The following is a 15,765-nucleotide window of genomic DNA, read 5'->3' as shown; positions in this document are numbered from 1 at the left end:
AAAATGGTTTCTGACTGTATTAATTTGCATTTAACCCATTGCTAAGTGAGCTTGGACATTTCCTCACGTGCTTGGTGTCAGTATATTTTCCTTCCTGAATTGCTCGTGCCTTTTTTGTATTTATCTTGCCATTGCAGCGTTTGACTTCTTTTTATTGTTTCTAATAGCTCTTTATACATATTACATATACTGGACCTCGTTTCACACCAGTATTAAAGTACTTTCCCCTGGTTTGTCATCTGCCTTTTAATATTGCTCGTAATACTCAAATTGGGAAAGTGGCCGGCCGGTGGGGTTCGCCACGGCCTCGAGGGTCCCTGGTTCCTTGGTGTTAAATACGGGACCTGGGAAAATACAAAGAGAAGGATTAGCATTGAAGAAGAAAAAAAAGAGCTCTTTTGAGGCTGGACGTAACCACATTTAGAGTATATTTTGTTGGGGATTAAGGCCATTGCAGGAACTGCCCTTGATTGGGCTGTTTCTTTGCAGTTAAAGAGAAGTGAGGCAGACCCTGTCTAGGGAGGCCACCCAGCCCTCAGGCGGGGTTTCCTGGGACCGTGTGGACGTGGGGTGAGTTCAACATAGAATAATTGCTGATTCTCCTTGTACCGGGTACAGCGCTGAGTGCCTGGCGACACAAGGATGAATTCAGACCTGGTTTTTGCCCTCAAGGAGCTTACAGTCCAGGGACAGGGCTGGTGGTGGTAATAATCGTAATCGTGATCACGGAAGCACTACAATGCAGTGTCTGCTATGTGCCAGATACCGTTCTACGCGCTTTCCTTGTATTTTCAGCTTATCACAATCACCTATTATTATCTTCATTTTTCAGATGAGGAAACTGAGGCTCAGAGAGTAAATCACTTGTCCAAGGCAGTCTGATTCCAGAACCACATATTTTAATGATTCTGATATAATTGAATGTAGCGAGTCATAAAATGGAGGGACGTGCAGGACACCGTAAGGGCAAACCGCACCATTCCAGAGTCTGGTTCTCAGCTTCCGGGATGAGTCCGTGCACGCAGATCAAGATCAGAGGGACTGATAATGCGTTCAGTAGCCTTAATGACATATAGATTAAATTGCTGATTTATTAATTTACCGTGAAAAGGCTGAGTGGCAGATGGTTCAGAACTCTTATTTCTTTGGTCAGCATGTTCTTTGCCTAAATAAAAATCTGTATTAGAAGCTAAATTATCATCAGAAGATTGGTAGGGACAGGGCATTACAGCAGAGGAAGGTAGCTGAGTGATCTTAATGGTGAGTACCCTACATGCACAAGTCCAAGAAGCCATCTCTTGTAAGACAAACTTAATTTGTACACTGCTAAGGAAACGCTGCAAATAGAAATGGCAGGCCCTTGAGTGTAAGGTATCGATCTGTTTCAGGGATGGCAGTATGCCACGGAACACATGTCTGAGAATTAACAAATACTTATATATAAACATTAACCAAGAACCTACTAAACTGGGCTACTGTAGGGAACGGGATTGAAAGGTCCCCAGGTTCACAGGGCTTGCAGTATGGAGCTGGCTGGGTAGACACGCAGGGTTCACTGAAGAGCGCACAGCAAGTGCGTGGAACTAAACGAAGTTGGCTAGAGTTTGGTGGATGGGGGCGGCCAGGCAGGAAGTCTGATGAGACATGAGACTGGAGAGCAGTAAGCAGGTGCCAGGTCACCAAAAAAAACCCATAAGCCATGTAAAAAGTTTGCACTTTATTCTAAGGACAGTGGGATGAGCAGATTGCGACACGAGTCTGAAAGTTCACTCTGGCTACGGGGTAGAAAACGGGAAGGTAGGGAGCGAGAAAAGAGACGGCGAAACCAGTCAGATGGTTGTCACAGGAATGGAGGCGAGTGAGGGTGATGATAGGGACTGTGGTGATGGCAGTGGGTGAAATGAAAGTGGTACACAAGATAGGGCTAGATGAGCATGGGGACTGATTGGATAAAGGTGGTGCAGAAGGGAAGAATCAAGGGATAATCCCAGATTTGGGTCTGGAATGCCATTTGTCAAGATAGAGAACGGTAGAGGGCGGAGCGGGTTTGCTAAGTAGGGTAATGAATTTAATGTTGCACGAGTTAGTTTTGAGACCCTACGGGACAGTCAAGTGGAAATAGCCAGTAGGCAGTTTGCAGACTGGGTTTAAAGGTAAAGACTTGAGAGAGACTTCGGCTGCATGTGTAGATATACAGATTCCTGGTTGCCGCTCAAGGAAGCTCATACAGAGCCGACTGGAAGCCAGATCGCTTTCTCCTCTGAACAGTGCAAAGAACAGCTAGGTAGCCAGCCAAATTCTTGTTCTTTTCTATCTCGCTGTAGACTCTGCCTTCGTGTGTAAGCCTTTCTCCAGACTCATTACAGTACTGCTTCTTAGAACCAGCTTCGCTTTCTATGTAGCAGCGAGGTCGTGTCCTCAGGTGTATTGATGTTGACGTAGACACTTTTCCAGTTACCTCGCTGCGCTTAGCTTTAGTGTAGCTCCCAGCCACCCAGTTACCAGCTCTCCCTTAAAGTGGGACACTGCAGGTGGTTGACTGCAAATGTTACATTTTTAGTTTTCCTCATTTCAGCCTCCTTGGAATCTTACGTCGAGGTCTCACGGCGACCTTAACATCACTCATTAGTACAATTAGGAGATGGGGCCTGATGAGTAGGGAGACTTAGGGGTAAGTGGGATTGTAGGCTTACGTCTGGAACAACAAATGTGGAAAATTTGGTAGGACTTCAAGAAATGAATAAGAGAGTACTAAGCAATAAAAAGGACCCATTTTTAATTTGAATCCATGGATTTGTGGTAGGTGGGTTCTAACAGTTTTTGGCCTTCCTGTGGCAAATCATTATAGCCGAGAAGACTACAAACGGGCGATGGTTAGAGAGATCCTGGTTTGATCCCGGTTGGAACACGCAACAGAAAGTTAGTGTCTGTGTATTTCAGTGAGCTTACGATGAATCCGTGCTGTTTGTGGACGCAGGGTCTAGTGTGCCTGAGAAGTGATTAGTGAATCAAGTGAGCCCGTGCTCCGATTAGACTAATAATTCAGAGAGTGAGTCCTTTGGCTCTGTTTCCCTATAGCTGTTGGGAGTAAAGAGTGCTAACTCTGGCGAGCCCGGGGGCGGTTGAGAGGTTGTCAGACAGGTGTGCTTTTAAAACCTTGTATTATACAAGTAAATCGTGTTTATGTGAGAGAAACAGGAAGTGCGCGTAAGCATAAAAAACAAAACATCACTCATCATCCCATTCCCTAGAGAGAATCACCGACGTTTGTTGTGGTTCTTTCCATATTTTTTCTATACCTGTTTCTAACTAAAAGTGGGTAATACCATGTGTACATTTTCCTAACTTGCTCATTTTACTTCATAGACTATAAGCTTAATAGATTATGTATTTTCCTGTTAGTAATTCTATTTCTGTACTTTCATAATACTGTTTTTAATGGCGCTTTCCATCAGCTGGGTATGCCATATTGATTTAATCAGTTCTGTTTAACAGAGATTTGAAGTTTTTAAGGTAATTGGAGGAAACGGGTTAAAAAGATGGAAAAACAAGGTGGGCTCTGAGGTTATCTAGAAAGTTGAATATGAATCACAGTGAAGAGCCTAGCCGTGGCAGCGACCGAATAATGAAAAGCTGAGAGAGAAAGATGTCAGAAACTAGTACCGGTGATTACAGCCGGGACCGTTCCCTCCTGACTGCACAGTCCAGTCTCTTGAAGAAGCGAGGACAATTCTGGCGTTCACAGAAGGAGGGCAGTGGGAGCTGCCAGTTTCCAAAGGCAGAGAGAAGAAATAAGGACCGTGCTATGGTGAAGAGGTGTTCTCTGCTCGCGTACGAAGGGGTCCCAGACTGGAGAACAGGAGGGACGTGATTTTCCCTCGTGCTTGCCAGGATGCACAAAGCGTCAAGGTGTGAAGTGCCATGTTTTGTGTGTCAAAACATCGCTGTGGATGGAACCAGACTGCAGTTTGAAATCCTGGCTCCCCTCTAGCTGTAGAACTCTGGGCAAACTCCTTAGCTTCCCTATCAGTAAAATAGGGATGGTAACAGCTGCCTCCCACGGGCTGTCGCCGTGAGGATCACCAGAGGTCATAGGTGTGAAGTGGTTGGAACGGTACCAGGCACACAGGAAGCCTCCGTACACCAGAGCTATCATATATGCAGAGTAGAGTGAGGACACTGTCGGAACAAAAGGGAGCCGTCACTGCGGTGAGAACAGCCTCTCGCAGCGGGAGTGCCAGGAAAGGTCCAAGCTCCGCCCACCGAGCACTGACGAAGGAATTCATCAGTACAAGCCTGTGGTCCGTGAAGCACGTGCACACAGGTGTCACCGTAGCATTCCGTGTGAAGTGGTGAACGGACATAGATGTTCAGAAACCGTTTCGTTTCCCCCTGTGGCCCAGGGAGAAAAGCAGGCAGACTGCATGGAACTGTGCTGTGGTCCAAAGGAAACTTAGGAACCCTAAAAATTAACCCCTTATTTCCTCCCTCAGTGCCTTTAGAATTATGGAATTTTGTTTCCTTTTTGATTCACGGGCCCCACGCTTCCCAACCAGGGCCAGGAGCCCCCCTCCCGCCCCTCCCGCCCCCCATGGACATTTGGGAGTGGTGTGAGGACAGTCGGGGTTGGCAGAGTCTCTTGGGGGCAGTTAGGAGACTGGCCCCAGAAACGCCGTGTGCTGCTCAGGTGTGCCAGGTAGTCCCCACAGACCCAAGACATCATCTGTAGGAACGGCCGGAGCTCCCCCACCGGGAGCCGCTGCGGCGGGACAGTCCTGGTGGCGGGTGAGCCATCCAGCATTTCCAAGTCCAGCACCAAAGTACGCCACATGCTAAGGATTATGTGTGAGGAGACACGAAGAGACTTCTTTGCTCCACGGGACATTTCTAGCAGTCTTCCTTTTGTTTGGAATTTAGAAATGGCTAACAGACGAGCTTGGCCCAAATTCAAGATGCAGAGATAACGTCCGCGGTCCTAGCTGCCTTGAGCACAGGAGAACGATGGGAACGGTTCTGCACCGTCAAGGATCGCGACTGTAGGGCCCCCCTTTTTTTTTTTTTTTTTTTTTTAGACCATGCCCAGATGGTAGGTTGTGTGTAAGTTTCACTCCTGTCTGCTCTTACTTGTGAATTCCCAACTTTGGGAGACTCTCTCATGGCACTTAGACTATGACATCCCGTGAAGGGAGAGGAGCGCTAATCTCCTGGTTAAAGATGAGGAATAGCGGGAGCACATAATTACCGCCTAGTATGTTAATCATGTTTTTGTGTCTGTGTTCGTCTCAGGAGAGAAACCCTTTATCTGTGAAATCTGTGGCAAAAGCTTCACCAGCCGCCCCAACATGAAGAGGCACCGCAGAACTCACACAGGCGAGAAGCCCTATCCGTGTGACGTGTGCGGCCAGCGGTTCCGCTTCTCCAACATGCTTAAGGCCCACAAGGAGAAGTGCTTCCGGGTGACCAGCCCCGTGAATGTGCCGCCTGCTGTCCAGATCCCACTGACCACTTCCCCGGCCACCCCAGTTCCTTCTGTAGTGAACACGCCCGCCACCCCCACCCCTCCGATCAGTATGAATCCTGTGAGCGCTCTCCCCCCCCGGCCCATCCCCCACCCCTTCTCTCACCTCCACATCCACCCGCACCCTCACCACCCGCACCACCTTCCCATCCCGCCGGTCCCGCACCTGCCCCCACCTCCCGCTCTCTTCAAGAGCGAGCCTTTAAATCACAGAGGCCAGGGCGAGGACAACTTTCTGCGGCACCTGGCCGAGAAGACCAGTTCGGCACAGCATCATTAACGTCCACCTCCTCACGTGTGTTCTCCACGTGTGCCCGCGTGTGAGTGTGCAGGGAGGGAGCTGGTGAGCACTTCCGTCGCCAGCCTCCACCGAGAGCTTTGTCATCGTCTTGGTGAATCAGCACGTCCAAGGGAATGAACGCGAAGACTACCTTGAGCTCACGGAGGGAACTGTCATCTAAACCAGGGGAACCACCGAACTAAAGCCCATTTTGCTCGCATTTTCTGGTGACTTTTATAGATTTCAAATACTCAGACTTGTGGAATTTTATAATTTCATATCAGCTGATGAGGTATGCTTGCTTTTATATCCCGGACTTCTCCTCAAAGAGGGGACAGGCCTGGTTTCCTTTGTACTAATCGGGAAGGCTGTGAGATTAATCCAGAGCATTAATTGTATCACTGTGTATCGTAACAAATTCTTTTCAGCTTTTGGGGCTGGCTTCGGAATGGAGCCGGCCGTGTTACCCAGTATATCCAGCATTATAGAGAAAGACGGGAAGTTTCTTCTTTGTGTAGCTCTCCTAACGCACTCTTTATTTTACTACAGAAATTATTTTAGAGTTTTTGTATAGACTTCTTTAGTGGTCTGTTTCTAAAATGAAATGTATTTCAATAAGCGGTGTAATTTTTTCAGTGTAGCTGGGCCTATGTTGTAAAATAGAAAAAAAAAATTTTTATAATCATCAAAATGTGATTCTTAAAGATGCATATAACTTCTATAGTTCAAAGTTATTCTTACATCCGTACAACTCAAAGGTGCTGCAGAGAGGCCAGCTGTATGTGCGAGGGTCTCCAGACACCAGGTCACTGCACGATGAGGTGTCGCTTTCCGAACTTGGCGTTACGTCCTTGCTAGGTTTTCAGATCTCTGCGTCGCGCTCAAGTGTCTGTGTGTTAGGCTCGTGGACACGCTCCTGTCCTCCGCGTTTCACTTGGTGGGGTCCCCGTGTTCCATGGAACAAAGAGTGGCAGGGAGCTGGACCTTTTCCAGGGGGGTCACCTCAAGCTTGCGGGTTTTAAAACTCTGAGTCAAGCTGCTCACCGTCAGGAGGAGGAAGTGGTGGAGGTTTCGTGTCCTCGGTCATGTCTGTGTCTCCCTGTCCCCAGAGCTTGCTCGTGTCCCACCTGTGGCGACGACAGATGCCAGTGTCACGACACGCTGCTGGTTTTGAGGTTGCTGCGTTTCTCTAGCGTTGTTGTGACAAGGCGAAATAGTACACTAAGACCCCAAACACGGTGTCCCGACAGTAGCTGAGAAGTTGGGAGGAGAACAAATGGACTCTGGGCTTTCAGATGTCTGTTCATCTGTGGATATAGCCACAGCTTGGAGCTCTTCTATCACAGGGTCAGTCGTAGCGAGGGAAGAAAACGCCTACGTTGGGCTGCCCTGTTCTCTGCAGATAATTACGGGACAGCAGTGTTCACAGGTGGGGAGAGCAGCGTCTCTAACACCCTTAAGACAGGCTCCTTTTTCGGGTTTGGGAAGCTTCAGAGAAGCACGATCAATCAGGAGCTTCTATGGGGAAGGCGGAAGAGAAGGGCTCACTTTTTGCTCCTATTTAACTGATCAGATTTCTCCAGACTCAGTATAGCTAAAAACCGTGGTGTTGGTTTTTGTTTTTTATCTCAGAGAACAGAGTTCCAAAACTAGGTCTGCTCTCTTTCTCTCTCTCCCTCTGTGTTTTAATCTGGACATGTCTTCATTTGTGTTTCCTCAGGCTCCTAGATCATTGCCTAAATCAGAACCCTGGCTTTTATTTATTTTTAATTTTTAATATTAAATGTGCAGATATGTTTCAAGCACTTTTCTGGCTGATTAGCTCTGTGGTAGGAAAAAATGGAACTCTCAAGTGAGGTCAAGTCCCTATTTTGTAAATACCACGTTCGCTACTAGCTTTTTGGTTTAAAATTTCCTCACTTTTTCCTTCTGATTATTGCCTTTCCTCTTCTGTGATGAGCATAGGAAAATTTTGGAATGAGGCAGAAAAGTATCCCAAGACCTACTTTTCTTCCTGTTTGTGGATGTCATTTTTAAAGAATGTTATTTCAAGTCTTTGTATACAGTTTTTGGACACCCAGGTACCCAAACCAATGAGGAAAGTTAATGTCTTGTTTGTGACCGTTATTTCTTTAGTGGCTGCCTCCCCTTACTCCACAAGCCCCCTCCCATTCCATGACAAGTCTGTGGGTGGATCTGTACCTTCATGTAGACATATCATTACTTAATGGCCAAGCCTGTAATACTAAGATGGTTTTTTTTAAAGATGTAAATTGCAACTTCATTGGTTTTAGTCCCTTATTTTATTCTACGTAAATTTACCGTATTGGGCAGCAATTCTGAATTCTAGACTTGAGACCGTTAAATCAACCATTTTATGAAGTGTACTATAATTATACACTGGAAAATTCAGGTAGTCATATTTGATTTTTTCATCCGAGTGATTATAGCCATAAAAAAATGCCTACTACATAGGAAAACCAGTATTAAGCAAATAATCACCACCACCCTTAACAGAAGCAAAAAAAAAAAAAGGGATTTTTTTTTTTAAATCAGCATTGTCACATAATACAGTTCACAGTGAAATGTATTGTGGAACAATCTAGAAACTTCTAATTTTTTTTCCCTGGATAAGTATACCTTCCCTGACCTGGGATTTGTGGTCTTCAGGAGCACTGCTCAGAACATAGTGACTCCTCGTCCGTCTCCTATCACATGTAAATAATGAAATGCATTAAGAATATTCGCGGCATTCGTGCTTCTGAGTACAAGAACTGCAGGATTAAGCCTTAAACATAATTGTGCATCAGGTTTAACATGCTTAAGACTCAGACTCAGGGTTGGAAATTTGATTGGGGTCCTTCACTAAGATGAAAGTTGCGTTCTGTGGTGTGTTCCCTCCGACAGAGGGCACAGCGCCCTGTGACTTCAGAACTTCATGCCTGCTTGCTGTCTGTCTATGAAAAAAGAACCATGGAGGAGTTTGTGTTCTCAGCCCTTATCTGTCCGTCTCTTAAAGACAAGAGAGGCCACATTTCAGCATTATCTAGATGCCCAGTCAAGGCTGTTTCTCATTACTTAATTTTACTGTCTTCAAAGGCTTAGATCGTTGGTAGGGTTAAGGCTTACTCGAGGAAAATTCCCAAGGACTTTCTTGAGTTGACATTGCCTTTTTTTTTTTTTCTATTCTTTTTTCTCATAGATGTATCATTCAGACATAAACTCTTCCTCAGCCTTAACAAAAGGCTGCTTGCTGCTTTCTCAAACTGAGTCAGGTAGGCTCATTCTGAGTTAGATTTTTTAATTTGAATGAAGAAAATAAGATGAGCAGTTTAAAGGCACGTGGCTTCACTTCTGTGTGTATTTGTGATTTGATTCTTATTTTTAGCAAGCAGGGAGTCTCCACATAAGACTTTATGGAAGTTCAAAGAAATCTGTGCAAATCAGTTATGTATACGTTCACAGTCTACCATTTACACGAATCGTCCCAAGTTAATGACTGAGCATGACATTACCGTGGTTGTACCATCTTTAAAAAAAAAAAAATACATTTGTTGGAAGTACCTTTTCATTGTGGTTAGAAGGCTCCCTATAATTTTATCGTCCCTAGGATAGTAACGGACGGCAAAGTACGCTGAAGAGATGCTTGTCCACTTTGAGTTTCCTAGTTCTTGAAATCGTTTTCAGTTCTTCTGTTTGTCAAATGGATATGTGTGTTTAATTTTTATGTCACTGGAAGTTTTAAATTTTGAGAAGATCAGGCAGAAATAGAAATCCATTGCCGATGATATGTATTTTCCCCATCTTGCAGATTTCAGCCAGTGAAACAGAATGGTAGGCAGGGGATTTTATTGTAAAAGGAAGAGGAAGTAGATGGAAGAAAACAAGTTCGGGGAAACCCTTCTGTTCGAGCTACTGTATAGAAGAGACGACTTGTATTGCGTTGCTGATGCACACGCTGAACCTTTCGGTGCTGTTCTAGACTGTATGGGAAGTATTTAATGGAAAGGGGGATAAGTTACATTTAAGAATTTTATCAACTCTTCTACCATGACGAAAGCCAGCTCACTTGGAATTCTTCGGACGATAAAATTGAGCAAATAAATATCGGGTTTTAATTTCTCTTTGCCTAAACTAAGGTAGGAAATTTCCCAAAAGATCATTTCTTTTCAGGAATGAAAGGTCATTAGCCACCAGAGACAGTGGCATTTTATGCAATAAGAACACCCGAACTACCCTGCTCCTGTCATCTGTAGCATTTGTACTAAGTAACGACGGCCTTCCGGCCCTGGACACTACCTCGATAAAGGAAACCAGAGATCCTCTCCACACTTTCTATGGAAGCCATAAAAGTTGCCATCAATAAGTCCACTTTCATAGTTCTATACTTTTATACTCTCTAGACTTTTTATAGACTCTATGATCAGATCTTTTTGTCTTAGAGGATAGGTTGTGCAAGATTCAAAGGAAAAGCAAACTCCTTGGTTGTCCCAACTTTGAAGCCCTAGCTTCAGTAAATTTGTCTAAAGAATCAGATTAATGTACCATTTATCCAATTCTTGATTTAAGTCACAGCTGTTTTGCAGAGTGGCATATCCAGAAAACACTTTCTTATTCCCTAAGCAGAAGCTATATTTGTTGTAAGAAACTACTTATAAAGTGGATTTCTACTACCTTGTTACTCTGTGTATTCCTCGATAATATATGTATTGTCACAACGTTCCTGGAATTGTGTTTATTTCCTTGTGACAGATAAGTGAGTCCACGCTTCCCCCCGACCTCCCTCCCCCACCCCACTCCCACCCCATTAGCTCACTGCAGCTCAGTCTTTCACTCTGTTCTTGAGTGCCTTCAAAAAGCCAGCATCCCGGAACAGCCTTTCCCTGGTCTGAATCCTACCTCTGATTATTTCATTCTCCTGAGTATTGGAAGTCACCTTACTCCCGTTGGTGTGGCTCCCCAAACTTGCTAGACCCTTGGGTGCGAATTCTGGACCTATTCCTGTTCTGTTGCCCCGTGTCACTTGCAGTTTACATTTACACTCTTGCTTCCATCTTATTTCTTGACCTCGTCTGTCGCTAGTGATGAAAGATTTTATCCTTACTCCTCATTTGCTTTGCTTTCATCAGAAACAAGATATTCCTTTAAAATTAAAGGTCACTGAGCACCTGTCTTGAACATCTTCTCATGGTGGGTCTCCCTGAATGCCTCCCCTTTCTGATGAAGGGATCCCAAAAGCTGCTGTTGCTGTGCCCTGCTGCTGCATGCACTCTCTCTTCCAGAAACATCCCGGAAGATTGCACCCATAATTCTAGTTCAGTCAGATGAATTGGAAATCGCTCTCTGGGTTGATCAGAAGTCCTTTATTGGTTGTCGATCTGCCTCTCTCATCCATCCGCCTGTCCCTCAGAAACTTCCAGTTACCTTCCTTGCTACTTGTTCTCATCTCATGAATTTTAAAAGTGTGATTGGTACATAATATATGAAGGATGTAATGAAAAGGGGGTTGCAGTGTGTTCTCCACGTGATAGGAGCACCTTCTTGATAAACCCTGGTAGCAATCGGCTCATCTTTCTCAGTCAGAACTGACGTGTAATCATTGTGCAGGTCCCTTGCTCCTGTTCGGTTCTCCTCTAAGACCGAAAACAAGTAGAACTCTTTAAAATGAGGAAATTGGGTTGCATTTTCTTTTCTTTAAGTGAATGAAAGCTATTGAGTATTTTGGTCGTAGTCAAAATTGTTCCTTTCTGACCCAAAATGTCATGTCCTTTCTTCTTAAAGTTGATAATACTAACACTCAGGTTTTCAAGACTAATAACCACACAAAGTGGGAGTCTGTGAAGGCAGCTGTTAATAAATTCCTAACCCTTTTTGCCTGGCAAGAGTATGTAAATTGGTGAGATGGTGCAAAATTGTAAGAATTGGTTAATGTTTGATAATGAATCAATTCAAGACATCTGAAGGCCTCCCTAACTATTTGGAGTTGAAAGGCCAGTTTACAGAATGCAAAAAAAGTAGACTACAGAAATAAGTAACAAGAGTGTCATGTGTTAAATCCTTTCCACTTTAATCTGCCTCAATGGTCCCTGTTACTGACCTGGAAGTTTGCCTCTTTTCTTGTAACTGGCCACCTGAAGTAACCACTTTGAAACGTGTGGCTTCTCTCCAAAGCCCGAAGCAGCCCAACAGGTTGGGGAGAGGCACGGCGGCCTCACTCTTGGGGGAGCCACATCCCCGAGACAGACTGTTGGCTTGGTCTTTGTCTTCTCAAGTAGTCTCAGAGGGCCCTGAGAAGCATCCCCTCCACTTCTAGTTCCAGGTTTCTTCCACACTCTCCGAGCTTCTCCGGTGAGATGGGGGATGGTACAGATTCCTTGAAAACAATTTCGGGGACACGAAGGAAATGGGAATGGAGCTAGAAGAGGTGGAAGCTGACTTGTGCTTCGCTTCAGAAGGGAATGCTGGTTTTGATCAGCCCCAGAGCCGCTGTCTGACTCGGATGTGCCAAAGAATCAAGTTGTTTGGGACTATCCAGCTCCCCTGAGCAGCCCCAGCTTCCTCCCTGCCTGCCTTTCACAGGTGAACAGGGACGTCCCATCACATCCTGCAGAGGAGTCAGGGCTGCGTTTAAGTGCGTTTGAAGGTTGGTGGGAAACATTTTATTCTTTTAGCATCTCTGACACTCCTGGAAATACCCTTTCTGTGCTTGATGATGCAACTCATTAGGTTTTGCCAAAAGGGAAAAAGAAAGAGACTGTGTGGCATGATTTAGGGGTTTGCTTCTAAAGTTGTATCCCAAAGGATAGATCCGCAGGCTCTGAAAATCCGTTGAATTCCTCTCAATCTTCCATCAGTTTCAATATGCATTTTACTCATTTCTTGACAAGGGCTTCTCTTCCATCCGCAGTACTGGCTCTTTCCACAAGAGGGCAACAAAGTCCTTCAGCGCCTTTCTTCTCAAAACTTCGGGAGATGCCTCTTTGAAGTCTTACAGAATAGACTCTCTTGGCTCCGAGCTTGTTTATAGATCTGTGTGTTTAAGACATTTTCCCTTCTTGCCAAGTCCAGTGGTTGCTCAGCCTTCAGGATGCAAACAAAGACTGATGAGTGGGTCAGGCATCTGAATTAGCCGCTTGAAAACGGTGGCCTGAGATGGAGAGCTTAGGACCCACCCTTGGGCGCTCGACTGCGCAGAGCAGGGAGGCAGCCCTCCTTACTTCTTTCTCACACACCCCACCATCGCTGCGGGAGGATCCCATCGACGAGAGGGACAAGCAGCAGGGCTGACTCTGGAGTAGGACAGAGGAAATGCTTCTCCCCTCTGCTCCAGCGCAGGTCTGGTATGCCAGGGAGCAAGTCCTGACCCGCGGGAGGTCCCCAGCAGCAGCCGCTTCTCCAGCTTGGAGTTCAGTCTCTGTTCCATCTCTGTCCAGGACTTGTCCTGCCGCTCCTGACCCTCGTCAGCGCTCTGACCACGAGGTTTGTCCTCACCGCAACATCTTCCTCACAGCCAGTCATGACTGAGGGCAAACACTCGAGCATCACTGTTCACCCCGTCGAGGCAGGAGGCATCTGCACCCGGAACGGCCTTCTTACCGGATCTCTGCCTGGCTCCTTCCCCACCTCCCACCCCCCCCTCACCCCCGCCCCCGGCCGAGTCTGACCCACTCCCACACTTGACAAAACGCGAGCGAAACTGAAGCTGTGATTGGTTTAGGTAACAGGTGGCCAGGTGTAACTTGTTGGCTTTTATTTTTGGTTTCCCCAACAGTACTGAAATCACTTGCACTTTTCCTCGTTTCTTAAAGAAAAGAAAACCCAGTTTGCTTGCCAGGAATTGTTTAGCGTTAGGTTTACAAAGCTTGTTGTTGAATGTTGAACATTTGTCCAAAGGAGTTTGACAAAACAGAAGCTGCTTGGTCTCTGTTTCGCCTGCTAGGTCGCAAGGATTCAGGCCATGCGGCTGGGGTACTTGTGTCAAGTCCAGAAGGGGGCAGTGTCCCTCTCCTACCTCTGTGAAGACGCCATTGAAGGTCAAGTTGGACTCGCGTAGGGCAGGTATTTCTCTTGCTGCAAAGCGTAGAGGAGCCTTTCAGTTGGGGAGGTGACAGGTAGGTGAGACAGGATCTCTTCAGATGGGGAAGATGCTGGGGAGAGGAGAGCTCTTGGCCCCAGGAAGCTGTGGCCAGGCAGACCCAGGCTTCCCCCTGCATCTCCCAGTTAGCCTCGCTTCCCGGAGTCCTCTCTTTCCAGCATCCTGTCAGATCCCTCAACGTACTCATTTCCCCCCTCATGTTAACTATACCAATATTATTTTTTTAACAATTGAAATGCACTTTTTTTATTTCAACTCAATCATGATTTTAAGTATAAAAAATTTATAGACTGTTAAAACTACTTTTTTTGTGTATTTTTAACCACTCGATGTAGCATTGTCTATTTTATTCTTGTGAGACTCTGGTACAAGGCGTGCCACTTCCTATTTCCGACGTGCTGGGCCTTTGGATGTGTACGGTAACAAACTTAATGCTAATGTTCAGAGTAAAAAAAAAAAGCAGCCCTATCTGTCGTGTGTCTTTCTTACCTCCCTCTCTTCCTCACCCTATGTCAGCACCATTTTGAGGTCTCCTTGCTCAGTGAACTGTCCTTGTTTTCTGCGAGATGGGCCGTCCTGATCTGCTCTCATCTGTGGCCTTTAGTCCTGCCCAGCTCACTGACCCGACGGCCTCCGTCTGCAGGATGACATGTTTTCAGGGCTGCCGGCCACAGTGAACGTGGGCAGTTCTCGTCCGCTGGGGCTGCCGCCCGCCCACTCCGACCAGCCGAGCGGCCGTCTGAACATATCCTAGAAAACAGTATTTGAGAAAAGGATCACGACTGAGATCTGAAGCAGTCTGAAGAACGGGAAGCCCGGACGGACACAGCTTACCAGAGTCCCGGCCCCGAAAAGCAGGGATCGTAAAGTACGGCCCTCGGGCCGAGGCCCCTCTTCCTGCGCCCGCCCCTGTTCACTCCCTCCCTCAGCGGTCGAGCCCACGAATGTTCGCGGAGTGCCTCGTATGTGCTGGGCGCTCCTCCGGCCGCTGGGAATTCACACGGTGAGCAAGACCATGGAGCTTCTGTCCCGAGTAGAGGAAACTCAACAATAAACAAATACGATCTGATACGACGTCAGGTGGGGAGAGGCTGGTCGAGGCTCACCCTGGGAGCCAACTGCAGGATCAGCTGTTCTCTGTCGCAAGCCTTTCCAGCAGGGAGTGAAGGCAGTGGGAAAGAAGTCCTACTGTTCAAGTTCCCTTTGGGTAAGGCCTCTTAGAAGGGAACGAAACCGTCCAGATCATAGGATTACCACTCTTGCTCTTTATCATTGTATAACTCTGGCTAGAGAGGTCAACACCCCGTGTCCCAGCCTTTTTTTCCACGGAGAGAGAGTAGATACCCCCCCCACCACCTCAATAGAGACTAAATCAGTGGCTTTCAAACTTTGTGACCCATGGAAAGAAATGGATCTTCTCATGACTCAGCTAATCCAAGATGCAGATCTATAAGCTTATTTATATAAGTGAATTAAAAATTCAAGGCGAATATCTTTCATAAGTCCTCCTGCAGTTTGAAGACTCCTGTTCTAGATTTTTTTTTTTAATTTATATATTTGACAGAGAGAGACAGCCAGCGAGAGAGGGAACACAAGCAGGGGGAGTGGGAGAGGAAGAAGCAGGCTCCCAGCAGAGGAGCCCGATGTGGGACTCGATCCCAGAACGCCGGAATCACACCCTGAGCCGAAGTCAGACGCCTAACGACTGCGCTACCCAGGTGCCCCTGAAGACTCCTGTTCTAAAGCAGTGTATATGTGTATTATTTTCTTCCCACAGCAGCCTGCATTCACTTTCATATAGAACCCGTTGTAACGAACATGCAACATCTTAACGGGTTCCTATTTCTGACGAGGTCCCAACTCGGACTTCCC

The 15,765-nt window shown here is 46.3% G+C and overlaps 1 protein-coding gene across 5 annotated transcripts in view; it reads left to right on the top strand.

The window, feature by feature from the left end:
* Positions 1–14,361, top strand: part of ZNF652 (zinc finger protein 652) — a 60,510-nt gene extending 46,149 nt beyond the window's left edge. For all 5 annotated transcript variants that reach the window (XM_057317922.1, XM_044389292.3, XM_026513105.4 and 2 more), the window contains one exon: positions 5,287–14,361. In XM_057317922.1, the coding sequence (XP_057173905.1) occupies positions 5,287–5,798 (512 nt within the window). In that variant the 3' untranslated portion in view covers positions 5,799–14,361. The remainder of the gene's footprint in view (positions 1–5,286) is intronic.
* Positions 14,362–15,765: the final 1,404 nt, after the last annotated feature.

This window comes from Ursus arctos, unplaced genomic scaffold (assembly GCF_023065955.2).
Source record: "Ursus arctos isolate Adak ecotype North America unplaced genomic scaffold, UrsArc2.0 scaffold_24, whole genome shotgun sequence".
Taxonomy (NCBI): domain Eukaryota; kingdom Metazoa; phylum Chordata; class Mammalia; order Carnivora; family Ursidae; genus Ursus; species Ursus arctos.
Note: the sequence above shows the minus strand (reverse complement) of the source record. Positions and strands in the feature narration are given on the sequence as shown.